General features: G+C 48.0%; 1 protein-coding gene and 1 pseudogene across 1 annotated transcript; both read right to left on the bottom strand.

Moving 5' to 3' along the window:
• Nucleotides 1-8,387: 8,387 nt before the first annotated feature.
• On the bottom strand, nt 8,388-12,196 carry LOC112886014 (traB domain-containing protein-like). Its single transcript, XM_025951751.1, has 9 exons — nt 11,693-12,196; nt 11,173-11,220; nt 10,966-11,025; nt 10,523-10,609; nt 10,332-10,436; nt 9,642-9,755; nt 9,326-9,426; nt 9,114-9,225; nt 8,388-8,941 (listed from the first exon to the last, which is right to left on the bottom strand). Exons 1-9 carry the CDS (start codon nt 12,158-12,160, stop codon nt 8,816-8,818), a joined length of 1,221 nt encoding a protein of 406 aa, XP_025807536.1. The 5' UTR covers nt 12,161-12,196; the 3' UTR covers nt 8,388-8,815.
• A 1,845-nt stretch (nt 12,197-14,041) lies between these two features.
• Nucleotides 14,042-17,325, bottom strand: LOC112885263 (annotated as a pseudogene).
• Between the last annotated feature and the right edge of the window lie 5,691 nt (nt 17,326-23,016).

Raw genomic sequence — 23,016 nt, 5'->3', positions numbered from 1 at the left:
CAACTTCACCGTCAAGGTTCTCGGTGGTCGGATCATAATCTGGACCATGGACCTCCCTTGCCATTGATGTATACTCACTGAGGTGGCTATGGGCGGTCGCGTTGCTGTATGCCTCGGGCCCGTCCTCCGGGTTGTAGTTGACATCAGATGTCACCTTGCCCTTGTGGGCCATAGCAAATGCCTTAAAGAGGGAGCAAGGCTGGCCACCATGTGACAACGACTGCAAGAAAACCAGCAAGACAATTAGAAATCATGCATAATTGAGCGTTGAATTAAATAAATGAATTCGCGTACCCATGCTTCTGCGTATCCGCTGAGGCTGCGGCTGCCTTGATGGTGTGATACACCACACATCATCAAACGCCGCTCCCGGCAAGCGTTGTGCGACTCCTCCCACTCGTTGGAGCACCACTTTTGCACCATCTGTTGCCAGCACTTGGCATGCACAGCGCACCAATAAAGAATCATCTACAGGACAATAAGTACATGACATATTAGAAGATGAAATTAATCGTACTTAATGTAAAAAGGAATGAATACTTAATGTAAAAAGAATAAACATTAATATTCTATATTTACCTGCAAGTACTGCTCCTCAGTCAACGACATGGTTCTTGCGTCCGTTTTGGTGACCTTCTCTCCAAGGATGGTGGTGTGGAAACTTATAATGGCCTGGAGACGCGCCTCATAGTACATGTCCACGACTAGTTTCTTACAGTATCTGGTAGCCACCACATCAGCTTTGGCCTCAAACCCATCCTGCCATCTGAAGAAATACTGCATGCAAACACGATGTATACCATTCATTATTTCGAGAATGTGCAATGAATGCGATGTATTTAGCACTTACCCATAGCTCATGCTTCACCCGCTCCGCCATATTGTTGAATACCCTGCCATCTCGATCTTCAGTATCGGGGGCGGTGGCGTATTGGTCGAACGTATAGGCGGGCCCCACCACTCCAGCGTACTCAACCAGGCCAGGGAAGTGTTCCTTGCACAGAAGACCGAGGATGCCATTGACAGAGCGTCTGTGAGCAGCACCTGCACTCTCCACAATCCTCTAGGACCTGCACAAATGATTAGCCATCACTTTTAGTTTCTACTTTGAATTTGAACATATAACATGAAGAAGCAATGAAAATATAAAAATTTACTTACTTCCCCCCTCCGGTCGAATCAACAGGCGTTTCTCACGAGGTATCGGTCGCTTAGGCAGACTCGCGGGACCTGCACAAGTGATTAAGAAAAATTATTAGTTTCTATTTTAAATTTGAACATATAACATGAAGAAGCAATAAAAATATATAAAGTTACTTACCTCACTAGTAGACACTCGACGAACCAGAGGCCGCGGAACCAGAGGCGGTCTGTTGCGCCTTGTCCTCCTCCTGCGCCTCCTCGTCCTCCTGCTGCGCCACATGCGCCTCCTCCTCCGTGTCGTCCTGCGAGGCCACCTGCGCCTCCTCTTCCCTGGCCTCCTGCAGGGGCACCTGCGTCGTCCCCCTCCTCCTCCCCCTCCTCTTCTCAGACGACCCAGCTTCAGCAGACCTAACCCTCTGGTAAAGCGACCTAACGCTCCTCATCCCACTGTCCACCATCTTTGTTCAAGAAGAGTAAAGTAATAAGTACAGATAAACAAGACGTACTTAGAAAGAGATGCAAAATAAATAAAACATAATTACATAATAATATAGTATTACATTGATTAAAAATAATCTTCATAATCGGGAGTAGCTGGATCATAAGTCTCATCATCACTATCAACCATGTCATAATCAACACTATCTGAAGAATCAATATCGTCATTGGCATTGCCTAAATGTAATCGTTGTAGCATTTGTAAGTCCTTCGCATTTTGCACCTCATCCTCCTCCTCCTCATCAACAAACGTTTCAACTTCCATTCCGTCCGCTTCGGTTAAGTCTATCTCAAATCATCCTTCTAACCCCTCTTCTTGAAAGAACTCTCCGTCATATGTGTTAGGATCTAAGTTATAATCTTCATCGTTTGGGATAGGTACTTTACCGTGCGGTGATACCTTGTGCACAACATACCAACCCTTAAGATGCTCTTTGGTTTGGCACGCATATGGGAGATAATAAACTTGTATAGCCTGTTGGGCCACAATATAGACATTGTCTCCTGGTAAGACGGAATCCTGTTGAATTTCGACTAGCCCAAGATTAGAATATGTCCATCTCGTTATTTCAGGATCAAACCAATGACATTTGAATATGATAGGATTAAGAGGTTTGGAACCATGAAAACTGAGTTCGTATATTTCTTCAATTCTTCCATAATACTCGACCCCGTCAAGGCCAGGAGTAAAAACTCCAGTATTTGTGGTCTTTCGATTGGGTCGACTTGCCTCGTAGCTTGTTGTACAAAAACGATATCCATTCACGTCATAAACAGAATATGACCTGACCCTATAGGCAAAGCCATCGGCAACCTGTCTCAACTTGGCACTCATCCTATAGCCCTGCTGTTTGAACCAAGAAATGAAATCGGGCAATCCATTTCCCGCACCCTGTCTAAGATGGGTATCACATTCCTGCTGGGTAGGATCCCTTGATCGACGCCAGAATTCATGAACAAATTGCTCCATGTACGGCACCATCTCGCCAAGGTTGGTCAACACATATAGCATGATCTGGCGCCACTCTTGATGTCTCAATGTCTTGGTGGTCGAACCACTTGCACTTCCGAGTTGCCCTCGGAAAAGGCTGAGGTTCGATTCATTTTCGCTAGCATTGTAACGAGGGGGTGGATTATGCATGCTAGGGAGGTTGTCACCATAGTATGTTGTTGTGAAGTTTGACACCTCCTCCAGAATGTATGCCTCTGCAATGGAAGCCTCAATTTTGCATTTATTTCCACATTTCTTCCGAAGAACCTTTAGACATCTCTCGATTGGATAGCACCAACGACCCTGCACGGGACCCCCCATTCATGCCTCATACGGGAGGTGCAAAATCATATGCTCCATCGGATTGAAGAAACCGGGTGGAAAGATCTTCTCCAACTTACAGAGCAACACCGGTGCAATTATTTCCAAGTCTGCAACCACGATCTGAGATAACTCCTTGGCACAAAGCTGGTGGAAGAAATAGCTCAATTCTGCAAGCACTAGCCAGACATTCTCAGGGACATACCCTCGAACCATCGCCGGAAGAAGCCGCTCAATCCATATGTGGTAGTCATGACTCTTCATCCCTAAGACTCGCATAGTAGATAAGTTGCCCCCCCCCCCGTACTCAGATTTGCTGCATACCCATCAGGGAACATCAACGTCTTGATCCATTCTAGTACTTCCCTTCTTTAGGGTTTGGTCAAGACGAAATCGGCCTTAGGCTTTCTCCATATCTTACCGCGACTAGGAGGCTTCATCTCTAGGTTTGGTCTATCACACAACATTGCCAGATCCACTCTAGCCTTAACGTTGTCCTTTGTCTTACCAGGAATATCCATGATTGTTGCCCAAAGTGCCTCAGCGACATTCTTTTCAGTGTGCATCACATCAATGTTGTGTGGAAGGAGAAGATCATCATAATAGGGGAGCCGAGTTAAGCCTGACTTATGAGTCCACATATGGTGCTGGCTATATCCCACAAAGCCACCTTCTGGATTGCCCACGAGACCATCTATCTGCTGACGGACGGCGGCACTAGTCTTCATTGGAGGTGCAAGGTCTGTCACCACGACACAATTTGTGAAGTTCTTTTGGTCTCGTCTGAATGCATGGTCACGAGGGAGGAATTGCAGATATTTGTCGAACGCCGAATACTTGCCACCCTTCTGCAACCAAATGAACCTAAGACCTTCCTTGCATACTGGGCATGGGAACCTCCCATGAACACACCAGGCGCTGAATATCCCATATGCCAGCAAGTCATGCAGGGAGTATTGGTACCAAACATGCATTTTGAATTTTGTCTTCGTGGCCCGGTCGTACGTCCATACCCCTTCCTCCCAAGCATGGACCAATTCATCAATTAGAGGCTCCATGAACACACCCATATTATTCCCCGGATGTCCAGAAATAATCAACGACAATAATATGTTCTGTCGTTGAAAGCATACGCCTGGTGGGAGATTGAGGGGGATAACGAATACGGGCCAACATGTGTACGTGGCAGCCATCATTCTATAAGGATTGAACCCATCTGTTGCCAACGCAACGCGTACATTATGTGCCTCTCTGGCTTTCTCATGATGAATGCTATCAAAGTGGGTCCATGCTTCACCATCGGACGCATGCACCATCTTGTCAGGATTGTATCATTTGCCATTTTTGTGCCATGTCATCTGTTTCGCGTATTCCTCAGTCATGTATAACCGCAGGATCCTCGGTATGAACGGAAGGTGACGTAGGATTGTCACGGGGATGTCAAGCTGCCTCTTGCGGCCATCACCAGAGTCTACCTCCATGAACCTAGAGGATTTACACTTTGTACAGTACTTTGATTCTGCGTATTCTTTCCTAAACAGGACGCACCCCTTCGGACAAGTATGTATCTGGTCATACGGCATCTTGAGTGCACGAAGGAGTTTCTGTGCCTCGTACATGCTCTTTGGCAGAATGTGATCCTCCGGAAGCAGGCTGCCAATAACTGTCAACATACCATCGAAGGCGTCTCGACTCAAGCTATACTGCGACTTTAACGCCATTATGCGTCCAATGGCATCCAGTTGAGAAACCTTTGTCTGTTCGTGAAGGGGTTTCTGTGCCGCGGCAAACATGTCATAGAACGCCTTTGCGGTTGCCTCTGGCTCCTCCTCCGTACGTCCTTCAGCGAACTGTGCCTCGTGATAGTCATTTAGCATGTCCGCTACCCCGGCATCGGCATCATAATCCTCCACGCATGGTCTCACCACCTCCTTTCTCATACGACCGTCTTCACCGTGGTAGACCCACCGGGTATAGCCTGCCGTAAATCGATTCCTCCAAAGATGTTCCCCCATGACCTTCTTTGTTTGTCTCTTCCTGTTTACACAATTGCTGCATGGACACACTATTTTACTCGCTCCTTTAGCAGCTTTGCCAAACGCCCATTCCAAAAAAGCATCGGTCTTGTCGATCCATTCATTGGTGACCTGACCCTGACCTAAGCGGCCACTGTACATCCACTCACGGTCTTCCATCCTCTAAACATATACAGCCGAGAATAATATCAATTGCATGTGATACAAGTTTTCATGAACTATTTGTATTTTGTAGGTCTCTAATTGTTTCAAAATCTGATACTATATTACTCAAAAAAGCTATATTATTCCAAATTTATAATTGACTACGCTATCATAAAAAAAAGTTATATGCATTCATGCCATATTTCAAGAAAGACTTATGTACATATTCTAATTATTCAGTGCGCACTAACCTGCTTCACAGTTCTTGGGGCCGGGGCGGCGGCGGCGTGCCCGTGATGATAACACTGAGATAAGTATCCTGGTTCATCAAAGAAAAAATTGTCATGAGAAAGGCAGCAATGGGAGAACCGCAAGTGCCATAACTATTTTATAAATAATGTCTTTGTGTTTGAATTTGGATCCACATTTTTCTGTAATATGAACATTTGAAATAACTTATTTGCTTCTCTTGCTTAAATAATTTGGTAGCACTCATGCTCTTTGTTCCAAAAAAAAGAAAACTAGATATTTAGAAAACTATATATCCACTATAAAAATTCGCATTTCGCCGTCCCACCATCCCAAGTGTCCAATACTATTCATCCCCCATCCTAAATGTCCATACTATTCATCGCATTCTACCACCCCTGCTCCTGCTAAACCTGCCAGTGGGAGAAGATACTCATACTTGAACTCAAAAACTCGAACTCAATCTATGTCGATGGACTGACCGAGCGGCGGGGGCCGGGCGGCGGCGGCGACGGGGCGGCGGCGGGGGCGCGGCGGTGGAGGAGGGGGTAGGGGAGCCGGGACGCGGCGGGGGCGGTGGAGGGGGCGGGGGCCGGGGCGCGGCGGGGGCAGCGGTCGGGGGCGCGGCGGGGGCCGGGCTGCGTGGGCGCGGTGGGGGCCGGGGCGCGGCGGTGGAGGAGGGGGCAGGGGAGCGTGGCGGGGACCAGGGGGCGTGGCGGGGGCGGCGGCGCGGCGGTGGAGGAGGGTGCAGGGGAGCTTGCTAGAAAGCGAAGGAGGGGCTGCAATGGCGGGCGCGCGTGTGAGTCGGGGGAGTGGAGTGCGGGCGTGCGGGGCGAGGGGCACCAATGAACGTTCACCACCACTTTGCCGAGCGCTAGATCACGTGCACTCGGCAAAGGGTTCTTTGCCAAGCACCAGATCACGGGCATGATCATGATACCTTGCAAGTAAGTAATCATGAAACTAGTTTGTTCACAGAAACTGACATAGGAGTATTACAATTACCTGATGCTTCCTTCCTTTACGAGGAAATAGTTCTAACCAAGTGTAGCCTACAATTATAGCAAACTTTCAATATTATTGAACCACAATAATAGTTATCTGTAAGTGAAGTCCACAAAACTTAAAGCGGTCTCACCGCATCACATTTTGCTCCTTACTGATAATTTCACAAACTCGTCACAAAAAAGACAACAATTTTCAATAAAATGATGCATCATGTTTCGGTAGCAACAGATTGCTGAATATCTGATTTGTTTGCTAAGCTTCCAGTGGCTATCATCACCCAGGATAATATAAGGTTAAAGCATTAGGAAATATGAAATTCGAACATCAATGATAGATCGATAATACCAGATCAGACAAATCTCTACAATTACTAAAGCAAGCATTGATTCCCTGGTCCGTCAATTGGAGTTTTAGTCAGAATTTGGATGATCGTATGTTGAGTTAAGGGTCTGAAACCATTTAGAATTAAGTTCGGTGAGTAAAATAGAAAAAGACTAAAGTTCTCAACCGACACGTGCTATGTTATGATAAAATACGTACGGTGTAGAATATATATATTTTATATGCTAATCAATTCATTTATATGGCTTCCCGTAGCAACACACAGGCATATTTGCTAGTACGTATTAATTATATTACAGTTTTACCTTGCTACCTATGCTTGGATTTTCTGTAACTGAAAATTCATTTTTGTTCACATATCATTTGATAGCTATTTACTATCTTATCAGCAGCATCACCCTCCGCGACGCATCCTCCGAGACCGCCGCGCTCCCGGAGTGCACCGCCTTGGAGATCACGGTCGTCGCCACCACCGGCAGATCTGCGGCGCCTCCTCCGAGACCGCCACCAGCGAGCTTCTCCCGGAGCGCGCCGACACGGGAACCATAGCGCCCATCACCACCAACATCCCCCGCGCATCAGGATCGGGTACCCCCATTGTTACGTGTATTTGTTGGAATCATCGCATTCTGCCTGTATATGCATCAGCAAAACCAACAAAACCCACGGACAAAGTTTCTCTTTGTTTGCTGTAGTCGTAGGATTCTATCGATTTCTATTTTCTCACAAAACCCGAGCTGGTCTAAGATGAAATTTCTGAGCTGGTCAAAGCTATTTAGCTGCTTCGGCAGCTGCCTCCCCTGCAGCAACTGCTCAACCAACGTAAGCTGCTGAGGCACGATAACCAAAAACAGTTACGGGGGGCAGGAATCAGAAAGCCAAGCTAGCGCTAGTAAGCAAGCTGCATTGCCTGATTTAATATCCATGTAATAATTAATATCGATGTAATAATAATTACTGAATTTAGCTAGACCAATTGCATCTGTAAGATGATTTGTATTGTGAGATATGAGATATAATGTATTGTTACTCTTCGAGCCGGGAACTAATGTAATGTTTGTGAACTTTGTGAATTTGTCCGTTGAACTCTTGTAAAACTATTTTGCATTGCTTGTTAACTTCGTCGTTAAACTCTTGTAAAAACTTGTGCAGCACATGCAGGTGCACCACAAACTTGGCGTCCGATTGTTTTTAAATTGTATAAAATACAAATTTGGTCAGAAAATTATGAAGCTTGCCCAGATGTCATGATATCATATGTGGAAGCTGTGATAAAAATTTAGCTAGGTTTCATGAAGGTTTGTTAGCTACCATACTTAACACCTAATTGGTCTTCACATGAAACTTTCACGGAACTTTATTAAATTTTTATCACAGTCTCCACATATGATATCATGACATCTGGGCAAGTTTCATGATTTTCTGACCAAATTTGGTTTTTATACAATTTAAAAATAACCGGACCCTAAGTTTGTGGTCATGCTTCATGAACATGAGATGTTTAAAATTCTTATAAGGTGTCAAAGTAGGCTCAATAATATGAATATCATTTTTTGATTCATTTTTTTCCACTCTTTGAATGATTTGCAATTCAAATTTGAATTATTCCAAGAAATTCAATCAAATGAAATAAATTGACTAAATATAGCAAACAATTCGAGTAATATGCCAAACTTGCATATGTAGTTCAAGTTAATTTAGAATGACAACAGAAAAAGTTTAGGTGAAAAAGAAAAAAATAAATATATTTTGCCGAGTGCCCAGAAAAAGCGCTCGGCAAATCACACATTTGCCGAGTGTCCGCGATACCGACACTCGGCAAAGCTAACGGCCATTTGCTGTCGTTCGCAGCTGACGGAGCTTTGCCGAGTGTAGTGCACTAGGCAAAACAGATTTTGCCGAGTGTTATTGTTTGCCGAACGCTTAACACTCGGCAAATTTATTGTTCGCTGAGTGTTTCTTTTTTGCCGAGTGCGGCACTCAGCAAAGGTCTTATTCGCCGAGTGCCCGACGAAATGCTCTCGGCAAAAATTTGTGCGCTCGGCAAAGGTGCCGTCTTCGGTAGTGACTGCGTGCACGTTTGTTATTTTCTACCCCATATATATATTCCGGATGCTATTATTACACCGCTCAATGCTCCAATGGATGCCAATATTTTCAGCTTTGAAGCACCTTCGTCAGCTACTGTTAGTTCTAATAATTTTTTTGCCTGCAAGGAACATTGAAGATTAGAGTGTGCATATTAATTATAAAACATGTATTATTGGTAACTAATCAAACATCAACCTATAGGGCAATATAAATCAGTGATGACTTCTCTATTCCTATGGTACATACTATAGGACAAGCTACTTGAAATATTTTCCTTCAGAAAAACAAACCTGAATTGGCTGTTGCCAATTTTTCTTTATTCCAGAAACATGCCCTTTTCCCACAACTGCAACTACTGAAGAATGTTCCCTCGCCACCTTCAACAATTTTGAAGACATATACCTGAAGACAAATTTTAATAATTATAGATTACCATTACTATAACACTGGAATTTACAAAAATAGCTGCTTTATACAAAATTATTGCACGAAAGGAACTCACATATCACGTTCATGTAGAAGCGTCTCCATCAGACTAGGAAATGCCTTGCTCATCTCTTGAATAACAAGTGTTAGCATGTCAACATCATCCATGTCCTTCAACTGTAGACAAGGAGGGCTGTCGTTACAACACGAGCACAATAACAATGATTTTTTGTATATATATTAGTCTAAACATTCCAAAAGATGATCAACTTCCGTGATGTCTCACTGACATGGGGGCCCAGGGCCACATGTCACCAAGATATAAGTGGCATACAAGGGAACTGAGAAATTTCACAGTAGCATGGAGGGAATGAACCATTAGAACAGCATACCATCTGATTAAGTTCCTCCGGGCTTGGTAAAAAAATGGATTGGAAAATAATAGAGTACAGAAATTTTGCCCTGTGCCAGAGTGACATCTTTCCCCAGGTCCTCCTCAAAGTGATCTTCAAAACAAATAAAGAACAGAGATGAGATGGTCTCAGTCGCTAACTGAAACGAACCATTGATCAAACTAAGACTTATTATGCAGCATATTTCAGAAGCCATGATTTCAAAAGGCATTGACCGATATGTAAGGGGAAAAAATTTGTGGTGCCAACAAGTAGCTACTGTCAACAAGAACAAAAATATGGGGTGAACCTCTAAACTGCTTCATCTTCTATTCCTAAAACGCTATTCCTACATTAGTAGGTGTATCTCAATCTTTGGGTCAAATACCAAGAGGTTCCCTTATTAGGTGTGGAATGGCACAGGCTCACAGCAGAATACTTATGAAAAAAGCAAGAGGTGACAACTGTCCTTCAATCAATCAAAGCAGCGCTATGCAAAGGTCATTTTGAAAAATTGATATTTTTCAGAAAAAGAAAAGTGGAGTACGCACCAAGTGTTGACTTGTGCCAATCAAAATATATGGCCATGTTGTTTGAATCATTATGTCAAAGCACAAAAACAACTAGATCAATAGTTGATCATATCCATTCCTTGCACCTACAACCAAACTCCATGGCAAGGTTGCATACCTGGACAGGCCGATCTCCTAGGATTACTTTGCCACCATAACTCATTGCTTCCTCAAATGCCACCCGAAACTCAGCTCCAGGTAACACCTCAAGTTGGCTAGCAACCTTGGATAACAAAGACAATGACGATATCATGTGATAAGAAAATGAGTGAAATACTGCTAACTGTGAAGACAAACATCTACCAATACCTTTGCAAGAAACCAGCTGTAGAGAATCCCAAAAGTGTTCATCTTCTTTTTCTTCCACATGTCAATCATTTCATTCATAGTAGGAACCTGCGAGAGCAGTTAGAGGAAACTATGTGATACACCAGAAAATAAAAGAAGTAAACATCTTCTATTTGAATGATACCATTACTCCATTAGTAAGGCTGTAATGCTCGAAGTTTTCTGAGTAAATAGTATATCTCTATGAGTATACACCTAAAAGCTTTATAAGGAAGGTCCAGTAAAATCTTTACTACACAGAAAACACACAAGCATAAATATCCTAGTTATGTGATGGTTAACAATACAGACAGGGCATACCATTCTGGCTTATTGTTTGTCTCAACTTTACACAATCAAGCAGAATGCCCCTAACAGTAAGATGGTTGGTTATTCATCATCTTACTAATGTTGAGTGGAGATACCTGAAGGTTTTGAGGTGCCAAAATTGCAACCCTGCTGGCACAGAGCTCCAAGAAAACAGCCTACATATGCAAGAGAGATGCAAAGGAATAAGAGGAATATCCTGTTATATCAAACAATTAAGGTAGAAACACTCCAAAGCAGGCAGCAAACCTGCCAAAATCCACCACTTGCAAAATTTACTGATGATGAGCAAATAGAGGAAGAACCTGAGGTTTCAGGTAGTTGATGACAGCCTTCACTTGCTCGCATGATTCCTGCAATAAAATCAAGTGTCAAATACCCAAGCCATGAATTGTACTGATTCTGTACTTTTGCTATATTCGCACTCCAACCTCTAGATACCACGCGCAGTGGCTTAGTTAGTAGGGGAAAACATCAGAACAAATAGTATAGACATAATCCCATTAGAAAAGGCAGACTGCATTAGTTCACATAGCTATGCAGTACAAGCTCCCCATGCTTCGTTCTTCTAATTTCGTACCAGGATTTATACAGTTGTTAGATCAATTGGACCAATTTGTCTCCCAAGTAACATTACCACGGCACAACCGCACGACAACTCGAGAAGTATAACCTGCAGTGTTCTCTAAATCCAATGCAATGCCTACAGGCAGAACTTGCGTTCTGACTACCCAATTCGAACATCTTACAGTTCACGCACAAGATCGTCGGCGTCGACCATTGATACATCACATGGGTGGACTACCACTGACAACACCAGCTCACCTGCGACACATGAGCGGTTCCGACGACGTAGACACGGCAGGTCCCGCCAACCCCGGCAGCCGCCGCCTCGGCCGACGTCTCGCACTCGAGGCACACCACCCCCCTGGCGAGCTCCTCGGGCAGCTCACTCACCTCCTCGTCACCGCCCACCGGCGTCGCCAAGGCCTCCGCGTCCTCGCCCACAGCTTTCGCGTCCTCGAATTCCGCGGCGTCCTCGTATCCGTTGGCCTCGGCCTCGGCGTCCGCGGCGGCTGCCGGGGCGAGGGCGGCGGGCGCGGCCGGATCCATCAGCGGGTCGAGGCGGGACGGCGCGAGGCGCGGCGTCGGGGCTAGGGTTTGGGCTGCTCGGAAGGAAGCGCCCGGCGGGCGGGAGCCACGCGGGATCAGGGAGACGGGGAGGAGGCGGCGGCGGCGGCGAAGGATTGGCGGTGGCCAGCGCTCGGCAAGGAGTCGAGGTGCGCGGATCATGCGGCGCCGGGGCGTCGATTTGGTGCGGGCGCGGGGGGGGGGGGGGTGGTGGGGGCGCGGGGGGTGGAGAACCAGGCGCGTCCGTCCTCAGCGGGTGCGGGTGGGACTCTGGCTCGTGGGCCCGGGAGGGGCTAGCGGCTGGGATCCGTGTCGTCGACGTCAGAGGCGCGGCCTCGTCCGTCCGATCGACCGCTTTGTGTTTTCCCCAGATGGTACGGTAACTCTGACGTGCCCGAGGCGGACTCCCCGTCCCGTGGCTTGATTCCTTGCTTGACCTTTGATTTGACTTCGCGCTGGGTCCGGACGGCGCAGCTCGCCGCCTCCCCGGCGTCCCCGCCCCTCCCCGATCCCGGTCGCTCGCAGAGCCGGCAACCGGCGCTTCCTGCCCGCTGCGCGCGCGCGGCGCGATGGTGGACGTCGCGGATGAGAAGGCCTGGACAATGTACATGGACGGCCTACCGCCGAGCGTCGAGAACCTCCCCCCACGGCCGCGGACGCGGACGCCTGGCGCGTCGATGCAGCTGCCTTCGACGAGAATCTGGTGCGGCCGGAGCAAGGAGGCCTCGTCAGGGAGCGCTCGCCGGACGCCGTCATCACCGACATGCACTTCTTCTGGAACGCCGACGTTCCTGACACATCCAGCCATAGGAGCGTTCGCGACACATTTGTGGGTGAGACCAGTGGCCAGTGACTGACGTGCTCAGCGTCGGGGAGAATGTGTGGAGCTGGGTGCGGAGCACAAGGTACGAGCAGGAGGAGGAGGTCGTGCCGGTGGAGGCCGTGGCGCAAGCGGTGGCGAGGTTCCTGGAGTCCGGCGGCGAGGGGCAGGGCGCGGGAGCTCGCGGCGAAGGCCCATGCGGTAGGGCGCGGAGGGCGGCTCGTCATACCGCCACCTGCGCCGCGCTCATCGATGGCCTGACCGAAGCGAGAGCTGCTGTCGGCGGGACGACCTCGCCGTCCGCTGCCCCCGCGAAAATGAGCGGCAATGCTGCCGGCGTGTAGAGCTGGGATTGCCGGAGGTCTCTCCGGTGAGCCGGGGCTGGTTGTTGTCGGGAGACGAGACTGCTGAAAACTGGGAATGGCCATGCGGGATTTAAGAACACTGTGGGTGTTAATTTGATGCGTTAGGAACTCTGTTGTCTGCAATAAATTGTTTTCAGCAGTGACAAAAAGCCTCCAAGCACAAGTGTCTGACTGCAAGATACAAAGCTACCATTTCGTAGAGACCATATCAAGTAGCAGCGAGTATATCTATCTGACGATTTTGTGCAGACGCCGCCTGAGCGACCAGACCAGAAAGCAAACACACAGCACTGCTTCTCAGTCACCAACGACACATTCAGCAGCACAGACAACAGACATGTTACAGAACCAGTTCACTGTGAAAAACACTTCGGTAACCAACCAAGATTGGTCCCATTTGTCCGTCACATCAAACGATAATCTTATCATCTAGAAGTATTAATAAAATCTGTTTATAAAATTTTTGTGCAAATAGGTGCTAATTCGCGAGATGAATTTAATGAGCATAATTAATCAATGATTTGCAACAATGATACTACGGTAACCATCCGCTAATTATAGATTAATATACCTCATTAGATTTGTCTCGTGAATTAGCCTTGGGGTTCTACAATTAGTTTTGTAATTAAGATAGTATTTAATACTTTTAAATGATAAAATTCTTTTTAATGTGACCTGAACCAAACACCCCCCAGTCTCTCGGTCTCGAGCTTTTGGCACCACACCTAGTGATTTACCTTGCTCTCTGCAGACGCCACGCCCTGATGCCAAGCTCGGATGTACTAGAGCTTACTAACCAAACAGTGGAAAACCGAAAACAGACAAATACATGAGACGCCTCGCGAGCTCAAACCAGAGTATCAGATTATGACATCGTCCCTGCCCCAGCCGTTCTTTCTTCGATGAGATCATCAATCACGCGGCGCAGGTTGCAATTTGAGGACCCACCTTCCGCCATGGCCGCATGAGCCTTCGCAGAGAGCCCCTTGACCACCCTCCTCGCGGCTTCCCCTGCCCCTCCGGGCTCCATGAACCTGGCCACCGCTCGAGCCACCGCCTCGCCCAGGATCAGCTCGTGCTCTTCAGACCTCGTGCTCCTCACCCCGGCACCCTCCGGCCACAGCCGCTCACCGATCGCAAGCACCTCCGTCACGAACCTCTCGGTGATGAACTGCTCGAACACCATCAGCCACGTCAGCGCCGGCACGCCGGCCACGACGGTCTCCAGCACCGAATTCCACCCGCAGTGCGCCACGAACGCCACCACCGCTGAATGTCCAAGGATCGCCGTCTGTGGGGCTCACCCCATTACGACCATCCCCCTGTCCCCGACGGCGGCCATCCAGCCCGAGGCCCACAGGCTGGCCCACGGCACGGTTTTTTGGCCTGGCACGCCCGCGCCGGCACGAGATTAATCGGACCTGGGCCAGCCCGGCACGGGTGTCGTACCATGCCCGGGCCGACGCCCGGCCCATCACGGCATGATTAACTGGTCAGCCCAGCTAGCCCGTTTAACAACCGCCCCATATATATAGCAATTTTCCTTAAAATCCTAACTCCTCCCGTTCCAAATCCCTCACCCCCGCCGCCCACCGCCACACCCTCTACGGCTCTACCCTTCCCCTCTACTCGCCTCTCCTCTCCCGGCCCTTTCGCAGCTCCTCCTCCGCCCTCCCTCCCAAACACAGCGGCGCACGCCTCTCCAACTCCCCTACACAGCAGCGGGCCGGTTGGCACCCCCCCCTTCGCACAGCAGCCATCCCTTCCTCGTCGTCTACCCTCCCAGCGCGGCCGGCGCCTAACCTCCTTCCGCCCTCGCCATGGTGCCGCGCAGCCGGGGCCCGTTGTCCCCTCCCCACGCGTGGCGCGACGGCGTCTGACCGGCGATGGTGCCCGCTTTCCCTCCCCAAGGCTACATAAGCTAGCCAGACCTGCATGGGTTAAATGGGCAATAGACCAGGACGGCACGGCTTGGGTGCACCTGTGCCGTGCCTAGGCCAGCACCTCAGCCCGTGGGCAGGCACAGCACAGCCCATTTAGCAACCGTGCTTTAATGGGCCGTGTCTAAACGGGTCGTGTCTGAACGGATGCATGCCGAGTCGTGGGCCGCCCATTTGACCATCTATACCCGACGCACTCCTTCCACCCCTCTGGCGGCACCCATGCCTCCGACCTGACCACCTGCAGGAACGGCATCCCGGAGGCTTCTAACCCGAGGGTGAGCTCACGGAGCTGAGGCTCGGATACGTGAGTCAAGCTACCGAAGCACAAGTACATGATCGAACGGGATGGCTTCCTGTCAAGCCAGTCGATGCACCTTGAGCCGTCGTCGCCGGCAGCCAGCTGTGACGGTGACGGCAGCGACAAGGGCCCGACCAAGTAGGCACGCTTCACGTAGCCATGGCGCACGTACATGTCGTAGTACATGTCCTCTAGATTGAAGAAAGTGTTCACGGTGAGTCCGAAGCATCTCTTGTGAGCTGAATTTACCCAAGCTCCGATGGCGTGACCTTCGGTTCGCTAGCTCCTTAGCATCTCTGGCAGCTTGGTTACCGGGACCCGTACGTTCGGGCCCGGAAACCCGGGAAGGGACACCACCCCGCCAGTGGCCTCCATCGCACCAGCATCTGTCAAACTGAACAGGGCCAGCATCGGGAACGCCCCTATGGAGTGGAACGAGACGCACGGCACGCAGAGACCGGCGGCGACGTCGGCGTTCGCTTAGAAGTGTATGTCGGAGACGACCGCGTCGGGTGAGCGGTCCCTGATGAGGCCCTCGTGCCCTGGCCACATCAGCCGCTTGTCGCCGGCGGCGGCGTCGATGCACCACACGTCCGTGGCCCTGGCGGTGGAGTGGTTCTCCACCCCCGGTCGGAGGCCGTCCACGGGCGGGAACGCGTATGTTGCGACCTCGACCGCGACGTGGCGGCCGGGGCCGCGCCGGGCGAGCGCTGACAGGATAATCAGGACGTTCGCCGGGGTGACGGTGATGGTGGCCTTGACAACGCCCGGCCTAGCCTCCGCAAGGTGGAAGGCGAGGTCGGCGATGTGTGGTGGTGATCCTATCGGTCTTTTACCACCACGCCCACCGAGGGATACTCCGAGGTGGTGAGTTTGTAGATAGGGTGTCGTCGAGATCAGAAACTCAATGGTCCAAAGGAACACAAGGTTTAGATAGGTTCGGACCGTCGAGAGCGTAATACCCTACATCCTGTGTGGTTTGTATTGCCTTTGATGGTGATTGGGTGATCTCCTGGGTGATTCCCTGGATGATCGTTGGGTTCTCCCCTGGAGGGGGTCCTGTCCACCCTTATATAGTCCGGGAGGACAGGTTTACATGGAAATCCTAGTCGGGTACAGGCCCAGGAGTCCTACCCGAGTACTCCTCGAGTAGTTTCCTGCATGTTCGATTAGTTTCACTATTGTACGAATAATCCTACTACATTAAGAGTAGTTACAGCAGATGTAGAGCATGGGCCGTGTCCCATCCTGTATCCTAGAAAAAGTATGCCACGTGTACAGTCCTGTGTACCTGGGTCTGACAAGCCCCCAAACTCTTCGTAGCTGAGTACTGCAGGCGTCCGAGTACTTCTGAAGTTCTTCCGAACTTCATCTTGAAAATATCATCCGAGTACTTCCTTGGTTGAGTCAAGGTTGTGAGGTGTTTATACTCCGAGTAGTTATCTTCTTTTATATGGGTGTGATTGAACTCGCACTCCATATGGAGTAGTCCCGGAGCCTTAGGTTGACTCGCAGAATTAGGCTGAGGGTCAATTCAATCTTGAGTCTTCTATCTTTATCTTCCAGCAGATTTGAAAAATAAGTCGCTGATGACACGTGTCCCACAACCTCCGAGCCTTGAATCCAAATCCCCAAGTTTTGGAATAAAGGGTCCAAAGAATCGTGGTATGCAATCTTCATTGCTGAGAGCCGTGTTGTATCCAGCCTCCGAGCCTGGGAGTTAGATGAATCGCATAAGATATATGCCTAGGAGTCAGTGGCGTCCAGCCCCCGAGTCTAGGTTTTGGCCAATTGTCTATGGATTTTGAACTGTCAATAAAGCCCACTAGTCGGAGTTGATTCTGACCAGTGTTGTAGGCGAGACGAGTAGTCGATGTAGCCGCCAGTGTTTCACCAAGCATAGTCGTCTCCAACTAGTCTTGTAAGCGAAATGAGTAGTTGAAGTAGTCGTCAGCGTATCACCGTGCAATCTTCACGAAGTCAAGTAGTCGCCGACGGCTGGCAATGAGCCCAACTAGTCGGAGTCGTATCTGGCGAGTAGTCGAAGTAGTTGTGGGCGACTATTGATGAAGCCAACTAGTCGGATTTGAATCCGACTTGCCTAGCAGCACGATCCAGATCAGGTCCCTTGCAAGGTAAACCTAAGAGTATGTTATAACTGATATACATGATATCATGTTGGGAGCAAATCCCAGCATTGTAAAATGCACGTAAAATTTTTTGCGTTGCACTCTTGCTGGGTCGCATAATGATGCCGGGTAGGTAGCCTGTTATGCTAGGCTTCTGATCCCTGATTGCCATAAACTATTTTGCAGGAAGCTTGGCGGCGTGCACGCATAGTTGCATAGGCGTACAGAAGAGTCGAGGTGTCACGATAAGCGTACACTACCCGTGTTTTGTAGCAACCGTTGAGAGGAAACTAAAGCAGTCGGCGCTGCGCAAAAAAAAAAGAGCGCTCGTGGAGCACACTTATAGAGTGTAACCCGACCGCGTGTGTTGCAGGGCGGACCGTGCAAGCAATCGGGAACAGGCATAGCATGGCCTGTGAAGAGAATGCGCGCTGCGCAAAAAGAATCCAATGCTGTGAAGAACAAGTCGCAAAAGGTAGAAGTGACTTAGCTTGATTCGTGGACGATTGTTGACGAGCTGCAACGGCCGTCGATGGAGCCATGACGGTTTGTTGATAAAGCCGACTAGCCGGAGTCGATTCCGACTAATTGTTGACGGTGTGAAGCCCACTCCCGACTAGTTTTCTTGCCGAAACAAGTAGTCGGAGTAGTCGAATCACGCCCACTCGTGGATGATTGTCGATGAAACCGCAGCAGTCGTTGATGGACCTGCGACGTTTTGTTGAAGAAGCCAACTAGTCAGATTTGATCCTGACCAGTTGTTGGTCATGCAGAACTAGTCATTAAGTAGTTTAAAGCTCCTCCACGACTAGTTTCTAGTCGATACAAGTAGTTGAAGTAATCGTTAGCGATGTAGATTTGTCGAAGTAGTTATAGCCCGTGGTAGCACCGCGTCTGCGCTGCGCCGCTAGCTAAAGTCGAGCAGCGTCGTCAGGATCGGCGGCGACGGCGCGTCGCCGTTGTGGCACAAGCTAAATTCGACTCCATCACGAGTAGGAGCCGGTTGGATCCAGACTCATTCATACGGTTTCCGATTAGATCGGAAAATCAAATTCCGCCGAGATCCTCGGCGAGATCGTGAATGTCGCGGTAGGATGCTGGAGCAGATGCCATCGGCTCCCTGGTTTCAGCGAGGTGGTAGTTGAAGCCACCACCTCATCGACGATGCAGACTAAGAAGCCGCAGGTGAACGCAGGCGAGGTGGCTGACTCTTTTTTGGAATCCGAGTCGTAGTCGAGAACCGGGGGCCCCGACGCGCGGTGGCTCCCTTTTCTCGAATCTTGACGAGGCGATCCAAGTCCTCCTCCAAGTCGGGAAGGGACTTAGATCGCGAAGCCTCCTCAGATCGGTTTGAATCCGATCCGAGTAGTACTGGTGCAGAATAAGTTGAAGTCATGTCGAAAACGGACGTCTTTTCGATCCGCCTGGGCAGATCGGGGAGCAGCAACTCATCGAGTTGCTGCAGAGGCCTCTAGGTTCCCCGAATCGACTAGGTGGCTGATTGAAAGTGCATCTAGGCCTATTGACCTATTTTGGTGATTTATAACAACCTAAATGTGTATCTAATGTTTCAATTGAGAATAATGAGCAGGGGTCAAAGAAACCAAAAAGGAGAAAAGAAGAAGAACCAATTCCGACGATTCGTTAAAATTGGAGAACGGTACCGGTTCAAGAAATGTGGTTCAAGCGAAGATAATTCTTTGTTTTATATTTTCTTGAGTCTAGGTATACCGTACTATCAAGGGGGATGTGGAAAGTATGTGGTAGAACTCAAATAAACCAAATCCGGAACCCATGCCTTGAACAGAAAAATGCAAACCAGAGTGGTCCTGGCGGACAGTCCGCCAGGACACTAAAAAACAGCATAACGGCTAGTTTTTAGTGAGGCTCTATATATACCCCTTCGACCCCCAACGAAAAACAACCGGTCAAAATTGCATAAGCTGAGCCTCAAGCACATTCTAAGCACTCCAAAGCTCCCCAAAGTAAAACCCTAGCTTCTCCACTCCAAATCCTTGGTCTAGGGTTGGGTTTGAGCAAGATCCAAGCAAGATTCAAGCTTTCCCCAAGAGATTCACCTCTCTTGGGCATCTCTTGGCATTCTCCAACGCTTTCCACATCTATTACTCTTGGAGCTTGGCTCCTAGACGGTTAGAGGTGCTCAAGAACAACCAACTCGTGGTGTGGTTGGATTGAGAAGTTTGTATTACCCTTGTTGCTAGTGAAAAGCTCAAGTTTGACCTTTGTGGTTGCTTGAGAGAGGAAAGGGTTGAGAAAAACCCGGTCCTTTGTGGACTCCTCAACGGGGACGTAGAATCCTTGAGTGGATTCGAACCTCGGGTGAAAAATCTTGTGTCTCTTGTGTTTGATTACATCACATCATCTCTTGCACATTTGTTATACTTGCTTTTTGTACCTCCGTGTAGTATTCTTGCCCGATCTACTTGTATACCTATCTTGTGCTAGATTGCTTCCGCATTTAGTGTTCCTAACTTGTATTAGAGCATTTCTATTCAAATAGATTTTGTATACAAGTTTTAGTTTTCAATCGGTTACATTTCTTACCCGAGACGTCCCAACGGACATTGGAAGTGCCCAGCGGACAGTCCCAGCGGACGGTCCGCCAGGCAGCCTCGGACTGAATTCTTGTGTGCAGGTTTTAAGCAACGATCGCCTATTCACCCCCCTCTAGGCGTACTTTCAAGTGGTATCAGAGCCAGGTTCCTCAAATTTGAGTCTAACAACTCGAGGAGATCATGGCCGGAGAAGATTCACACAAGAGTCTTGAGAAGAACAAGGGCAAAGAAGGTGAGATGCACAAGGAAGATGACAACGCCAAGTTTGATGTATCCGATTGCTCCAAGAAGAGTGGAGATCACAAGAAAAAGAGTAAGAGCAAAAGCAAAAGCAAGAGGATAGTGATTGAGTCATCCTCATCCTCAACATCAAGTAGTGATGAAGGGTCCATCTACATCAAGAGAAGGAAGAAGAAGAAATCGGTTACTTCTAACTACTCTCGCACTCCTTTCAATTATGATAACATGAGTTCCAACAACAATTTTCTTTCCGTTTCTCTTGGAAAACCCCCACACTTTGATGGAACTAACTACTCCCAATGGAGGACTAACATGAGATGGCACTTGTTTTCTCTTCACCCTAGTCTTTGGGAGATTGTTTGTGTAGGTATTGAGCAACCGGATAGCGATGATGAAAGTTTTGGACCAACCATGCAACAATTATTCCACCGCAATGCTCAAGCCGCAACCATCCTCCTCTCATCCTTGAGTAGAGAGGAATTTGATAAAGTGGATGGATTGCAAAGTGCAAAAGAGATATGGGATACTCTCAAAGTGGCACATGAAGGCACCAAGACCATTCGGAAAGCAAGAATTGAGATGCTTGAAGGAGAACTTGGGAGGTTTGCCATCTTGGATGATGAAACTCCCCAAGAGATGTACACAAGGCTCAAGAAGATGATCAATCAAGTGAGGAATCTTGGAAGCAAGAAGTGGACTGACCATGAAGTGGTCAAGAGGATGATTAGGGCCTTCTCGGTAAGGAACATAACCTTATGTACCTTGATAAGGGAAAGCTCTAACTACAAGAAGATGACACCGGAAGAAGTACTTGGCAAGATCATCAACCATGAGATGATGGAAAGTGAAGCTAAGTATGTGAAGAGCCTGTCCAAGGGAACCTCAACCTCAAAAGGGCAAGACATTGCCCTCAAGGCAAACAAGAAGGAGAAGAGCAAGAAATTAGTGCAAGAATCCTCATCAAGTGACAATGATAGCGATAGTTCAAGTCTTGATGATGATGACATGGCTCTTCTCATGAAGAATTTTAGCAAATTGATGAGAAGCCACAACTACAAGGGCAACAAGGGGCATGAGAGCTCCAAAAGAAGGACAAAAAGAAATTGCTATAATTGTGGCAAGAGTGGGCACTTCATTGCAAATTGCCCATATGAAAAGAAAGAGGACAAGGAAGAGAAGAGAAAGGACAACAAGGAAAAGAACTACTTCACCAAGGACAAGAAGTTCTTCAAGAAGAAACAAAGTGGTGAAGCACATCTTGGCAAGGAGTGGGACTCCGATGATGAGAGCTCCAACTCGGATGAAGAAGAAGCGGCCACACTCGCCTTTAACAAGACTTCTCTCTTCCCCAACCTCAAGCATGGGAAAAATATCACTCACACTTGTCTTATGGCAAGGGGAGGTAAAAGAAAGGTAAAAGCCATCCCATGCTCTTCTCCTAAATATACTACTAGTGATGATGAAAGTACATCTAGTAGCTCTAATGAAAATGATAATGATATTGATATGGTTGCCATGTTCAAGAATTTAGATAAAAATGCTATTGCTAAGTTTAATGAACTCATAGAAGAGCTAAATGAGAAGAATGATCTCCTTGATAAACAAGAGGACTTGCTCATTCTTGAAAAGAAGAGAAACCTTGAACTCAAGGAGATCATAACTAAGCAAGAAGAAAAATGTAAGGCCTTGGACAAGGAACTTGTGGAAAGCAAGGAGACTAACACTAGTCTTAAGAGTGCAAATGTTGCACTTCAAGATGAACTTATTTGCTTAAACAAAAGCCTTGAATTGCAATTTGACACTCTCTTGTCCAATGCCTCAACATCTCAACATGACTCATCAATTAGTCTCTCCATAGCACAATCATGCATTAGATGCAAGGATATTGATGTTGATGCTTGTGCTACTAATGTAAAGTTGATTGAAAGCTTGAAAGTTAAGATCACATCCTTAGAAGGTGAGGCACAACAAAAGAAGAAGGATCTTGAGGAGGAAAAACTCAAATATGCAAGAGGTGCATACTTGAACTCAAGACGCCCCAACATCAAGGATGGTATTGGTTTTCAACATTTTGAAAAGTATAACGCAAGAATCAAGATCAATGGGCATGAGTTCCCTAAGTTTGTAAGGGAAGCAACAAATAGGAAAATTGCTTCCGGTACTGGGCACCCGAGAGTGCCTGGCGGACAGTCCGCCAGGACCCAGCGGACGGTCCGCCAGGAACCCTCGGGTGGCAGATTTTTGACCTTTCGCCCCACTTCTTCCAATGCATCAAAACTTCCTACTAATCATTTTTATGACTTTAATGCATCTTATGTGATTATGAGAAACAAGTTTGGAAGAGTGTTTGCTAAATATGTTGGGCCACACCACAAGAGTCCAAAGACTTGTGTGTGGGTGCCCAAATCACTTGTGACTAATGTAAGAGGACCCAAGCAAGTTTGGGTACCTAAAAACAAAGCCTAAATTTGTTTTGCAGGGCTATGCCTCCGGTGGATCGAAGTGGATCATTGATAGTGGATGCACAAACCACATGACCGGAGAAAGAAGCATGTTTTCAACTTATGAAGAGAATGACGATCCAACCGACTTAATTTCTTTTGGTGACAATAGCCAAGGAAGAGTATTGGGTTTCGGTAACATTGCT

The sequence above is a fragment of the Panicum hallii genome, chromosome 3 (assembly GCF_002211085.1).
Source record: "Panicum hallii strain FIL2 chromosome 3, PHallii_v3.1, whole genome shotgun sequence".
Classification (NCBI taxonomy): Eukaryota; Viridiplantae; Streptophyta; class Magnoliopsida; order Poales; family Poaceae; genus Panicum; species Panicum hallii.
Note: the sequence above shows the minus strand (reverse complement) of the source record. Positions and strands in the feature narration are given on the sequence as shown.